Below are 13,246 nucleotides of genomic sequence, written 5' to 3' on the forward strand. Positions count from 1 at the left end.
AGCTTTCCTAAAATCCAGAGTACGTGTATGGCTATGCTCGACTTTTGTCTCCTTCATAATCAAGAATTTAAGTATGATGTGGTCACTTTCCCCCAGAGTTCCCGTAACTGCCACTTTATCCACTAAGTCATCCCTATTGGTCAATAACAAGTCAAGGATTGCCGACCCTCTAGTTCCTTCCACCACTTTCTGTAGGAAAGTATCATTTGCGGTGCGGGGGGGAATCTAGCAGCCTGCATGTTTTCCTGCCCAGCTGGCTGGTGGGAAACTATCGATGCCGGTTGGGTGATGCCGCTGATGCTTTGTACAGCTGCCTGATTCTTGCATGCTGTGTACTATTTGATCTCATCAGCAGCACGCGTGCATCCATGCTCTCAAGCAATCCTAGTGGAGAGCAGCTGGAAGACATTCACTTCACACTGCAAAAAATGCATAAGAAAACAAAAACTGCCTGAACTTTCTGGGCTGAAAGGAATTGCTGTTGCCTCTTTGAACTGCAGCACATGGATCATTTCATAGTAAGTGGAGTGCCATGGAGATGGAGAGCCAATGGCTTGTTGCTGTAGGATCCCAAAGCTACAAACAGACCTGGGGCTCTAACTGCCGCTCATCTGTCAGCCTCTTGCCTTGAGAATCACTATCGAAAACACGGAAGGTGACTCACCAAATGTCAGAAGACAAAACTAATGTGAATTTGACTCCAGTTGAATCCCAAACACGCCAGCGCTTCCTATTTGGACAGAAGCCTCTTCAGATAGCTGTGAGGGATAAGAGGAGTAGTGAAGGTCAGAGAGGTCCAATGAGATGTAGATGCCAAAATATCAGGAGCTTGATTCCCATTCAGATACTACCTGTGGCCAGATTGTCATTGAGCACTCTGAAAACAGGACTTGAGCCTCCTAACAACCACCTTCCCTTTTGAAAATGGGTCCCACAGACTGGGCTCAGGCTCTGGAGGGCTGCCTCTCACATTGCCCTCTGGCTGAGGCATGTGCCATTGCTTGCCACATGTGGTCCAGAGGGAAGGAATGCAGGATTTGTTCGTTCCCCTATGGCACCCTCCAGAACCTGGGACCAAAAGTGTGGATGTGGAGGCCATGGCCTGAAACAGCCAGGCCCTCCTTGAGTAGAAGGCCCCTTCAGTTGCCATCTTGTGGTGCCTTCAGATTTGCCATACCTTGGTAGGTCAGAGGGAGTGTTTCTGTTCATAGTGAAAGGGAGTTTTGACCAAACAGCTTAGCATGCTAGTTCCTTCAGATGTTGCAATCTGTGCTTGTGTGAGTGGCTAGGAGATGCCACTTCTTGCTCCCACTCTCTCTTTCAGTTGAGCAAACAGTCACCTGTCTTCCTGCAGGTGGGAATTTGGGGAGGTTAGGAAAGTAAAAGATTATGCTTCTTACTGGATGTCACAGAAGATGTCCATCCTTCATCACATCTGACCCACCTGGCATGTTAGCCGTCTGTTCTTAGGGAACATGTAGGAAGCAGAAACCTTGGCTCTGTGGCTTCCACAGGTCATTGTGCCATGCCCAGCCTAGAGGTGGTAGCTCGTCACATGTGAGGTTGGTGGCATATTTATCCACTGCCCTGCCAGCCTTCCGCTTACTAGGGATTGAGTTTTCCTGGTCTTTCCATAAAACAAGCCCACTCGTTGGAAACCCATCTCCGCAGCACAGACCCTCCTGTGTGGAAATAGCAATGGAGCCTCCAGTGACCAGGCAGAAAGTTGGACACTGAATTCTAGCAGGGTTTTGAAACCCCAATGAGGAACTCCAACTTCTTTGTTGACATGGATGAGAAATCCAAAAAGGGCCCAGGCTGATAAGATGGAAATTGGGGTCTCTAGATGTTTGGGGGTCATACAAGTGCAAAGGTGGCTGCTCCCCTCTTGCTTCCAGGAGGAGGTGCACTTTGGGTTGCCCCATGAGGATGCTTCTGAGAGCCAGGTGTTGAGTTTGTGCTGCTCTGGAGTGTTCCCTGGAGGCCTGATAAGGAACGTTCTCACAACAGCAGACCTTGCCTTAATTTTCCAGGTTGTTTTCAATGGTTCCTGAACTTTCCATGCATGGGATATTGCCCTTCCCTACTCTTCTTTAAAGCTGTGAGAAGCCGGGCCTTTGCTCCCTGCTATCGCGCCCAGTTGTCTGAGTGGGCAGCACTCTCTTTAGCCTAGCTGAATGAGCAGGACATGATCAAAGGCCTCGCTGCAAACTTTGCTACAAAGTTGCCTCTTGGACCAGGCAAGAGTTTGTTGCTGCATCAAAGGGACAACATGGCTGTTTGCCAGCACAGAGCAGTTATAGGAGGAATGTTCTGCTCCTTGCTCAGCCATGAGTTCATGCCGGCCGCCTGGTGCCTGAACTGGGACTTGGAATTCTGAATTGCTTTTCTCCTGCGGGGCTCTTTGAATGAGAAACTGGCAAGACAACATCTCTGGTCCCCACAGGGAGATGTTGCAACGGTGGAGACAGATTTGCATTTGGCTCAGGCTTGTGCTGTGACTGTAATTGAGACCAGATGGCATGCACCCGGTTCTCACCAGAGCTGGAAAATTTCAGCTGTGCAGATGGAAATTCAGTCCAGGTCTCCTCTGATGGGGGAAGGTGCCCCATGCTCCCCTGCAGTCGTGTTCTCGGTGTTCTTTCCCTTTAAAATAAGTGTGTGTGTGTGTAGGTGTAGGGGAACAACAGATGGCCTGAATAGCTAGCAATAGGGACAGTAACCGGAGTTACTTCCTGTTCATGGGGTCTGGTGCCTCTCCAGATTTGGAAGCTGGGGGAGGGAGCCATAATCTTTTCCCTACCTGGGAAATGCATCCCAGTTGGTCCCCTCTGTGCTCTGTCCTCCTTCCCCTCCCCATCGAGACAGTGGGGCGGCTTCCCTTGAGCCCCAAAGCTAGTGGGCACCTGACATATGCCCCTCCTCCCGCTCTCCAAACAAAGACTCACCACAGCAAGAGTGGCTGTTTTGACCAAATTTGGAGAAAACCGTCCCTTTAAGCATTTGAGCAATACCAGTGAGGGGAACAATGGCTGTGCTGGCCTCCCCTGCAACCAGATTTTGGCTGCTGCCTTGTTTATTTCCTGATGGCAACACAACAGCTCTGGCAGGCACCAGAGGTCCACTTCCAGGCTTCACCACCCTTGGTGACTGGGGAATATTCCCAGTAAGGGAAGGGGCAAAATGGATTCTGGATTCCCCCATTGGTGCTTCTAGCAAGACCCCTCTTGGGGTTGACCATCGCCCTGCAGCAGAGGAGCACTAGAGGGAGGCCAGGTGACCCCACCCAGCCCCGAAGCCCTCGGTGGACCGAATGGCATTGTTTGTTTCCTGACTGGAGTGGCCGGGGTATGTTCCTCCTGGTGCACCTGTGGGGACTGACTTGGCTGCCTTCTCCTATTGCAGAAGCCCCACATGCAGCAAAGCCACTCCACTTGCCACGCATCTTCTCCCATTGTTGCGGAGAGGGGACAGGGCTCCCCTCGTCCATCGCTTTCCCTGCCAGCACCACAGGGGTACACAGCTGCCCCTTCCCGTATTTGTTTATTTATTTGATTTGTACCTTTCCTTTCTACCAGAAAATGGCACACAATTAAAATGAATCAAAACGAGCAGTATAAGAAATTACAACAAAAGCATACCAATTGCAAAACGAAAAGCAGAGCTCAACCCAGCAGACCCACTCACAGGCCAAAGGTCTTCCTGAATAAAGTGGTCTTTGCCTGCCAGCACAAGGACAGCAAAGAGGGAGCCGACCTAGACTCCACTGGCAAGGAGTCCCACAGCGCCAGAAGACCCCCCCTTGTTGTTGCCTCTGGCGCCTCTCCCCACCCCTCTTCCCAAGGCACCCAGTAGCCTCCAGGCCAGAGCTTAAGGCCTGTGGAAAGAGCACCAGACTGGGTGGGATGGGAAACCCCGGCCTGGAGGTTGCCCTCCCATACTGCAGGGACTCTGGTGTTGACCTTTAAAGGTTAGGACACTTTGAATTGGGCCCCAAAATGGTCTGGCTGGAAGCCATTGCAGCTCATGAAGCACTGGCATCACATGATCATATCAGCTAGTCCCAGGTAGTAGCTTAGCAGCAATACTTTAAACTAACTGAAGTTTTTGATGTGTTTTCAAAGGGACACATACAACCCATTGCAGTAATCCATCCAGATAGGGGCACAGCTGATCTGTCAACCTAAGTTGATAAAAGGCACTCATGGGCCTCAAGAAACACCACTAAACTGCACACCTGATGCTTGAACATTATCCAGCTGGGCAGATGAACCACCTGCTAACATTGCTCCATCTTGTACAGATTGAGTTCCAGTACACACACACACGCTTCTCTCTAGGCAAAGGTAATCTCACAGGGTGAGCAAGACAGTTTGGGTCCCAAACCAAGGCCTAAAGTCCGACTGAAATGGATCTAGAAAATCAGCATCACTGAAGAGTGCCTGAAGTTGATCAGCAACCATACGCTTGAGCCCTTGCCCATGAAAGGGATGTGAGCAACCAGCCTGCAGTTGTCCTCCACCTCCACTTCTAGGTCCATATTAGTGTTTGTTTTTAGAATGGCCTGATTACTGCCTCTTTCAAAGAGGCTGCTACTTTGTCTTCTTTCAAGAAGGGATTTGTAACCTCCTGGACTCACCTGTCCATCATCTTATTAGATGTAATAAGCCAAAACAGCTTTGAGCATACAACTGGTTGGGCAAACTCATCCAAATTTGAATCCTTGGGCTTCAAAAATGGGATCTCTCCCAATACTACTGGAGCAGAAGGTGCTCTGGATACTTTTGTTAATGGAACTGTACTAACCACGGGATCCAAGCCATGCCAGATTGGCAATTTTACCTTTGAAGTGTCTTGCAAATTTATAACAACAAGCCATTGAAGGTGTGACCAATTCTTCTTCAGGGTCAGATTGTAATGACTTCATCACCACCCAAAACAGCTCTGCTGGGCAACTGTTTGAAGATGCCACGGAGCTGGAAAGAGCTTTCATCCGATTTGGCCAAATTCAGCCCAAGTCTTTTCCCACTTGCATTCCAGCCGTTATCCCCACGTGTTTTGTTGCCATCAGCTCCAAGGTGTACCAAGAAACTAGTTTGGTTCTGCCAAAGGCGGCAGAGTACTTTGGTGTGCTTGTGCCAACTCCATGTTGACCCACAGAGTGACCAGGGCTTTGACAGCCGCACCAGTCATACCAAGTGAGAAAGCTCCCAGAGAAAGCCAAATCCATAGCCTGGCCCGTGACATGAGGTGCCAATGACATGCTGGGACTGCCCCATATTTGTCCTGGTGTCCATGAAATCCTATGCTTCACCAGAGTGGCATGAATTTTGAGGGCCCCAAGACAATAATCCTGGGGGACCTCAGCTCCACAACCAAGACCGTCTCTGTCAGCTCAGACAGGCTGTTTGCTGTTCAGCCTGATGGGTGGCACACCAGCAGAATCCTTAATCTGTTCTGAATGCCCAACACCAGATACAAATACTCAGAATGGGCAGTCAGGCAGAATAGGACCACCCCCAATCCCAGAGACCACCGCAGTCCCTCCCTCCTCCCTGACTCTAGAGCCTATCCTGAGGCACAACGAAATGAGGCCCATCCGGTCCTGTCCGGCCACCCAGGTCTCGGTCATACACCCCAGATCAGCCCCTTCCTCGGCTAGTGGTGGTGGCAGCTGTGGCAGAGGAGGGTTTGGGGGATCCAATGTGCCCCCAACTCCCTGCAGTTGCCCAGCCCAATGGGAACTTGGGGTGGGACAGTCCTCAGTGGGGCGGGGAGGAGGGTGATTGGAGAGGGCAGCCTGGCAGTCAGTGCCTCCAAGTAGCTGGTCTCTGGAGCAGGGCGGAGCAGACAGCAGGAGCTCAGGCAGCAACTACTATGACAAAGCACGGCTGAAGTGGTTTGCCTCCCCCCTTCCTCCCTCCCTCCCTTTTTTCCCTTTGGTTTGTTTAAAAAAGGGCTGAAATGTTGGAATTTCCTGGAGGCCATAACTGTGGCTCAGCCCCCCCCTCCCCCCCGCCGGTTTCAGGACAGCTAGTCCAGGCATGCTGTTGCAGGAGCTCTTGGCTGGAGCAGCAGCAGCAGCAGCAGCCTGCCTGCTTTACAGAGCCGCCCCAACCTCCTTGCTGGTGCAGTGAACAAGAAGGGGCTGGGAGTCGAGGGGGGCTGGCTGGTGGGTCACGGGAGCGGAGGGCTTGCCTGGAGCCATTTCTGTGCGGGGCACGCAGCTCCTGTGGACGACGTCAGGGTGGGCGGGAAGAAGGGCCTCCTTCGCCTCCTTGCCTCACAGGGGAGCTGCTGACCCCCAGGCATAGATGGGTTTGGTAGACCTCTCCCTTTGAGCCACCTGCCTAATCTGCAGCTGCCCAGAGCTCCTGGAAGGGAGGTGGGGGGAGCACAGGGTTCCTCCCCTCCCTCTTGCAGCTTCTGTACTCCTGGTGGCCCTAAAGCACAGACCCCTGATGGGGGTTTGGGTGGGTGATCTATCCCCACCTCTCCCCCACCTGGGCCAGGACCAAGAGCTGCTGAAGGAGGAGGAGCTGTGTGAAGCCTGCCAAGAAAAGTGGCAAAGAGAGACTGGCGCAAGGCTCTCACTTTCAGAATTGCCGTTTTGTTGTCTTGTGCTTCAACACACACACAATGCAATATGGGCTTTGTAGAAGCAACAGTTTGTTGTGCGTACCGGTGAGAGAGCAGCCTGCTGCTGCTGCTGCTGCTGCTGCTGCCTGACCTGGATGTGCAGTCCATTCTGTCCCCTGCAGGCAGGCGGAACCTCTTCCCCACCCTGTGATCCAGCCAGCCTGGAAGATTTATTGATTGATTTATTACATTTATATACCGCCCCATAGCTGAAGCTCCCCAACAGCTGTTCTTTCTCTCCCCCAGGAAGTGTGCCAGCCTCCTGGGTGGCAACATGACGGAGGGCTTTGACTGCGCCAGCTGCAAGGAGTCCCTCTACGGGCGCAAGTACATCCAGGTGGACGAAGGCCCCTTCTGCATCCCCTGCTATGACACCCATTTTGCCAACACCTGTGACGAGTGCAAGGAGCCCATTGGGCACGACTGCAGGGTGAGTCAGCCAGTCCCTCCCTCCTGGGGGGCCTCCTGACCCAAGGGATTCTGGCTCTCCCCCCTCCCTCAAGCAGCCCCCAAGCGGGGGCCCTGTAGAAGGAATGAGTGGCCCTGATCCTTGGAAGGATCAGGTCTTTGCCAGGTGTGGGGTCAGCTCCTCTCTCCCCACAACACAACACAACACATGCACATACACCCCGGGCTCCATCACACCAGCGTTTTACTGCACTCTCATCATGCCGGTTTTGGTGTTTTGCAGCGCAGTACTCACAGAACATTGTGCCTGTCCTGCAGTCACTCTGCCTCTTCCCCTCCATTTTTCATGATTTTCTAGAGTAGGGAAAGTCTGGCTTATTTCCTCCACACAGGATTAAAGCACTCTTCCACCCCCTTTGCTATGTTGGGGGCGTGAGCTTTGATGTGAGGTCTTGCTGATGAAAGAGGAGGGTGGGGCAGGTCTCCTTCTCCAGCAGGCCGTGTTGAACAAACAGACTTTAGCAGTTCCAGCCCCACCTTCAATTGAAATTAACCAAAATGTGTACAGCTCCCTCATTTTTAAAGATAAAGAGGTGAAACTTGGCACTATGATAGCTCTTAAGTACGGCTTTAGGCATGCCAAATTTGAAGCACATCCAAATGGGCATGAGAACTCAAGGGCTTGCCTCGACCAGATCCAGTCGCGGGCTCTGCTCTCCATCTTACCAGTTGCTGCCTCAGAAAGGGTGCAGTGGATCAGGCCACAGTTGGTCCAGCTCTGTACTCCCCGCCCTGCAATGGCCTTGGTAGTCACAGTCCATGAAGCAGCCCCATGCTCTCGGTTCTCTCTGACCTTGGACCCAATTCCTTCCCCACCCGCCATACAGCTGCCTGCTCCCTCCCTCCCCCTCGCAAGCAGAGGGCAAGAGGTCTTTGCCAGCCCCTCCTCCTTTAGCTGGGGTGGGGGGAAGCAGCAAGTGGCGTTACCTGCCAGACTGAGGCTGACCTGCCGTGGTCCCGCAGTGCAGGGCTGTTGCTTTGCCTCCGACACCTCTTCTCCCTCCCCCCAGGAACTCTACTACGAGGACCGCCATTACCACGAGGGCTGCTTCCGGTGCTTCCGCTGCGACCGCTCCCTGGCTGACGAGCCCTTCACCTGCCAGGGCCAGGAGCTGCTCTGCAACGACTGCTACTGCCGAGAGTTCTCCTCCCAGTGCGTGGCCTGCCAGCAGGTGGTCATGCCAGGTACGTGCCGCGGGGAGGGGGGCAGCCCCCCTCCCCTCGCACACCTCTTTGCTGCTGCTGCTGCTGCCCTTGGACAGGCTGACCCCCTTCCCCCCCCCCCGCAGGCTCCCGGAAGCTGGAGTACAACGGGCAGACGTGGCACGAGCACTGCTTCCTGTGCAGCAGCTGCCAACAGCCCATCGGGGCCCACTCCTTCATCCCCGACCAAAAAGACTACTACTGCGTGCCCTGCTACGAGAGCAAGTTCGCCCCCCGCTGCACGTGCTGCAAGAAGGTGGGCCCTGCCTGCGGAGGGGGCGGCGGGGGGCGGGGCAGGGCACATCTCACCCCTGTGACCCTGACCCTGTGGGCCGTGGGAGTGGGGAGGGTAGCCCTGCTGAGCCCCAGTGCGAATCCTCCTCCTCCTGTGCCTGCAGTCGCTGACCAAGGGGGGCGTGACTTACCGGGACGAGCCCTGGCACAAGGAATGCTTCGTCTGCACGGGTTGCAGGGCGCCCCTGGCTGGGCAGCAGTTCACCTCTCAAGAAGAGCAGCCCTATTGCCTCAAGTGCTTTGGAAGCCTCTATGCCAAGAAGTGCAGTGCTTGCGAGAAGCCCATCACAGGTGAGCAGGGCCCAGCCAGCCATGGGGCCTTTCCGGACAGCGGAGGCTGCCCGGTTACTGCCTGGGGGAGGGGGGGCAGATGGGGACAGCCGGCCAGCTCCAGCCCCACCACTGCTTCTCTTGAGGAGGGCAGCTGGCTCCCCCTTCCACGACACTCTCTCTTTTCCAGGCTTTGGAGGGGGCAAGTACGTCTCCTTCGAGGATCGCCACTGGCACCACGGTTGCTTCAGCTGTTCTCGCTGCACCGCCTCCCTCGTGGGGAAGGGCTTCATCCCCGAAAACAAGGAGATCCTGTGCCACGGCTGTGCCAGTGACCTCTGAAATGGCCCCTGGTGCCTGTCGCCCTCCAGGCTTCCTGTGTGCCAAAGTCCCCTCCTGGAGAGCAGGGCAGGGATAGGAACCCTCCCCTCCCCCCTCCCCAAAGGAGCCCACCTCCCCTTTCCTGCCAGCCAGAGCCAGCTGGGCCAGAACGCACACCCCACCGCCAGGGCACTCTTGGGCTGTGTCAGCTGAGCCAGGCTTCCTGGGAAGGCCTCTGTTCTAGCAGACCTGCATGTGATGGAAGCCCCCCCCCCTCCGGGTGGCTGCTAAGTGTCCTGAGGTGCAGCAGAACCCGTTTCGCAGAAGTAGAGCCTCACGACTGGTTGCCCCACCTTGGGAAGGGATGTGCTCCACACCCCCAGCCCCACAAACGCTCCCTGTGAGGGCCTTTCTCTCCCCGAAACCTCCCCCAAGATGGGGCCCTTGTTTGCTTGTGCCGGCCTCTGCATAAAGAGTCACCACTTGCTTCCTGGGAGCCTCCTTCTCCTCCTTGACTTTGTAATGAGGGAGGTGGAGCCTGGAGCCCACCCCCACCGCAACGCTGCTCTCTGCAACCACTCAGGGGGGGGGGTTTCTCCTTTCACCCCACCCCCCACCCCCCATCTTGTTCCTGAGGCTATGAGGAATGCTAGAAAACCCGAAGGAGCTTTGGGGTCACAGGCAGCCTGTACCGTGGTCGGAGGGCAGGAGCAAGGAACACAGGAACCAAAGTTATGGAGGTGGGCAGCCCTCTAGCTACTGGCCTCTTCCCGGGGAGGACTCAGAGGGACTTTGAGGTCCCAACTGTCTCTCTCCCTCCCTGCACAGGGACAAGGTAGCTCAATCTTGAGGGCTGAGTAGGATCTCGCTGTGGCCCTCCAGGCATCCTGCACCCCTTCCCTGCATTTCTCCAGCAGGTTCTTCTCCAGCCTGAATGTTCCTTTCTGCTCCTCTCCCACGGGCAGAATGTGGGCACCTTTCCTCACATGCATTGCTGCAGGGGGTTTGAGCATTGTGTGTACTCGGGAGTGCCTGTTGGTGTGGGGTGCTTTCATCCAGATCTGGTCCATGTATGCTCCCTTTCTGGCTTTTTCTAATAAATCATGTTAATGGACCATTGATGTCATTCACTTTAAGCCAATGGGTAGATAATGTTACTTTTGCTTCACCCAAACTCTGAACAATTTAGCACCTGCCCACTCACTGGTGGCTTTCTGGGCAGATGCAGGGTGTACTTAAATCCTCGGATGTTGCTGCATAGAAGGGAGACAAGCTCATCCCCACCCTTTTCGTGTTTCTATGTCCAGGGCCAAATTCGATGGGCTGCTTCCTGCCCAAAGCAAGCAGGAGGTGTTTCGTGCCAGGGCAGCCCTGCTGTTGCCTTCAGTGCTGGCCTCCTGCTGCAGCCTCTTCACCCCCAGAAGTGGCTGGTGGGGGGAGCGTTTGGGATTCCTGTCCACAGAAGCTGAGGACCTCTTGAAATCGCCTCCCCCACAACTGGGCCATGTGAAATGGATCCAGGCCAACCCAAAAGCTAACGTGTCAACTAAACCCATGAATCCCCTTTTGCCTTTTACCCTTTTGCCCTAATACCCTTTTGCCTCCCGCCTCGCCCCAGGCAATTGTTTTTGCTATAGCACTTGTGGGGAGACATGTTGCATATTTCTAACACATCTTTTCTTGCTGTCACAAAATTGCTTCAAGAGTTCACCTGGGGAATACTGGCAACCTCTGCTGAAGGTCGCTCCTTCCTTCTTAGGAGGGAGGGGGTGCTCAGCCCCACTGAGAATCAGTCACCCTTTCCCCCCACCCCCTCCCTCATACACACTCCAGAGCTACCCGGCTTTTGTTAACTCTGGGCCGTTGGGATCCCATTACTGGTGTTTCTTCTCCAAAAAAGGAAATGGCCCAGATGCCTGTGGCCGGCAGGATCTGGATTCTATCCCAACATGAGTGGGTCATGACTTGCTTTGCCTGCCTGATTTATGAGTGGGGAGGGAGCGGGGTGAGGTAATGTGGCGAGGCCAGGAGGCGTGGTTCCGTGGTGGGGGCAGGGGGGAGGCAGAAAGGGCCTTCGAGCTCGTTCAGTGAAGTCGGTCTGGCTGAGGAACCAAAGTGGGGGGAGAGAAGGGCTGAGGAGAGCCCGGAGGCCCGCAGGGGGGTGGAGGCCATGCAGCTGAAAGCGCTGCAGGCCTGCCTGTGGGGCTGTGGCCTGGGCTGAGCCCTCTGGAGCAAGGCCAGCCCTGGGAGGGCCAAGGCGGCTTCTCTGTCCTCGCACAGCAAATGGCCTTCACCAGCACCCTCTTGCCACCCCCACCCAAGGCTGGACACGCAGGGCAGGCCCCGTCATTCGCAGGAGCCCGTGAAGCCTCATCCCTTGGCTTGGTACATCTTCTGGAAAGGCCATGCTTCTCCCTCAGGGCTACAAGTCACAGGCACCAGCTGTGCTCCGTGCTGCCCAAGCAGTTGGGCCTGGCCTTCCAGGTGCATTCATGGCACATGCATGCACACATGGCCATTTATTTAATAGCCACTCAGTCTTGTGTGGGCTTATATGCCTTTCCTTTTTATATATATATAATAAATTTTATTTATTTCTACATAAAATACAAACCATCATAACAATTAACATACTAATACCTAACAAATTGCTTGAATATATAATTGTTAACATATAATGCTTTATCGTAACATAATCCAACATAATTCAACATAATAACAAGTGCTCCCCCTTCCCTTCGGGATCATTCCTGTTTCCAAAATCTTAACACCTCTTCTGCTGGTGGTTTCCCACTTCCCTTAGAAAACACAAATATTAGGAACTGCTTCCAAATTCCCTCAAAATCATTCGTTTTTGCTATACCTCTTCTCACTTTTATGTTACATGTTAATTTATCATTAATAGCAATCTCCCATACTTCTTTATACCATTCTTCAATATAATAATCACCTTGAATCTTCCAGTTCCTAGCTACAATCAACCTTGCTGCAGTCAGCAAATTCGTTATCAATTCCTTAATTTATTTACTGCATTTTAAATCTTCATGTAGTGAGAGTAATGCAACTCTTGGTCTTTCTTCTATCTTCATTCCTATATGCCTTTCCTTACAACTCTGCAGTCCACCTGCGTGCTTGTGTGTGTTTATTTCAGGATGCTTCTAGCACCAGAGAACCTTCTTACAAAGTGACGTACAAAAATAAAACAGTAGTACATAATTTTAAAATCCATATAACAGATAAAAACTAAACAATAGGACTAAACCCAACCAAAGACTGAAATCAATGACACTCCCAATTTTGATCAAATAGTCCCATAACGCCCCTAGGAGGAGGCCACTGGGAAGTAATGCATTGGGCTCCTCTGAAGGATTGCAAAGACAGCTGCAAATGATTTCCAAGCGTCTGCGCCACCACCAAAACAACCCTGTCCCTTGTACCCACCAGTCAGGTGGTTCTCGAAAGACCGTGAACAAAAATGGCCTTGGCCAATGACCTCAAGGGCAGACGGCTTGGGATGGGAATAGGCACTCCTTCCAATAAGCAGGGTAGCCGCATTCCTAATCAGCTGAAGTTCCAAACTGCCTTTAAAGGCAGCCCACATCGAGTACATTGCAGTAGTCCAGCCTGGACACTACTAGCAGACGGGTCTCAGAGGCAAGGCCCACCCTCTCCAGAGAGCTCTGCAGCCTAAGCTTGTAAAAAGCATTCTTGGGCAACAGCGAGAGCTTCGGCTATTGGGCGGTATAAAAATGTAATAAATAAATAAATAAAATAGGCTCCCCAGTTCCACAAACTCCAAAAACATACTCCTGAATCCTTCAAGGCAAGTGCCAGACCCTGTGTAAGGTCAGTTGTTAACCTTTGTCCAGAGTAACTGATTTTACTGTTCACAGCACCTCCATCTTGTCTGGATCAACTCTCAGCATGTTCTTCATCCATGCCAAAGCTGCTTCCGCACCCTTCCTGGGCCAAGAGGTAGAGCTGGTTATCTGCACTGCAAGCACCCTTCAGCTCACATCACCAGATAATTCCTCCCAGAGGTTCATGTCAA

At 53.3% G+C, this 13,246-nt stretch overlaps 1 protein-coding gene and 1 long non-coding RNA gene across 2 annotated transcripts; one reads left to right on the forward strand and one right to left on the reverse strand.

Annotated features, from left to right (window-relative positions):
* Nucleotides 1–269: 269 nt before the first annotated feature.
* LOC134408231 (uncharacterized) lies at nt 270–3,780 on the reverse strand. The gene is made up of 3 exons (XR_010026089.1): nt 3,642–3,780; nt 665–758; nt 270–419 (listed from the first exon to the last, which is right to left on the reverse strand). It is a non-coding gene; the product is annotated as an uncharacterized LOC134408231 (long non-coding RNA).
* Nucleotides 3,781–6,888: 3,108 nt separating this feature from the next.
* FHL3 (four and a half LIM domains 3) lies at nt 6,889–9,445 on the forward strand. Its single transcript, XM_063140783.1, has 5 exons — nt 6,889–7,069; nt 8,118–8,292; nt 8,397–8,566; nt 8,709–8,895; nt 9,065–9,445. Exons 1-5 carry the CDS (start codon nt 6,914–6,916, stop codon nt 9,214–9,216), a joined length of 840 nt encoding a protein of 279 aa, XP_062996853.1. The 5' UTR covers nt 6,889–6,913; the 3' UTR covers nt 9,217–9,445.
* Nucleotides 9,446–13,246: the final 3,801 nt, after the last annotated feature.

This window comes from Elgaria multicarinata, chromosome 13 (genome assembly GCF_023053635.1).
Source record: "Elgaria multicarinata webbii isolate HBS135686 ecotype San Diego chromosome 13, rElgMul1.1.pri, whole genome shotgun sequence".
NCBI lineage: Eukaryota > Metazoa > Chordata > Lepidosauria > Squamata > Anguidae > Elgaria > Elgaria multicarinata.

What these genes read in the sequence shown, in the direction of transcription:
- FHL3 (XM_063140783.1), top strand. Translation starts at nt 6,914, where the DNA reads ATGACGGAGGGCTTTGACTGCGCCAGCTGCAAGGAGTCCCTCTACGGG. An exon ending in CCATTGGGCACGACTGCAGG is followed by an intron (nt 7,070 to 8,117) that starts GTGAGTCAGCCA and finishes CCCTCCCCCCAG; the next exon opens with GAACTCTACTACGAGGACCG. An exon ending in GCTGCACGTGCTGCAAGAAG is followed by an intron (nt 8,567 to 8,708) that starts GTGGGCCCTGCC and finishes CTGTGCCTGCAG; the next exon opens with TCGCTGACCAAGGGGGGCGT.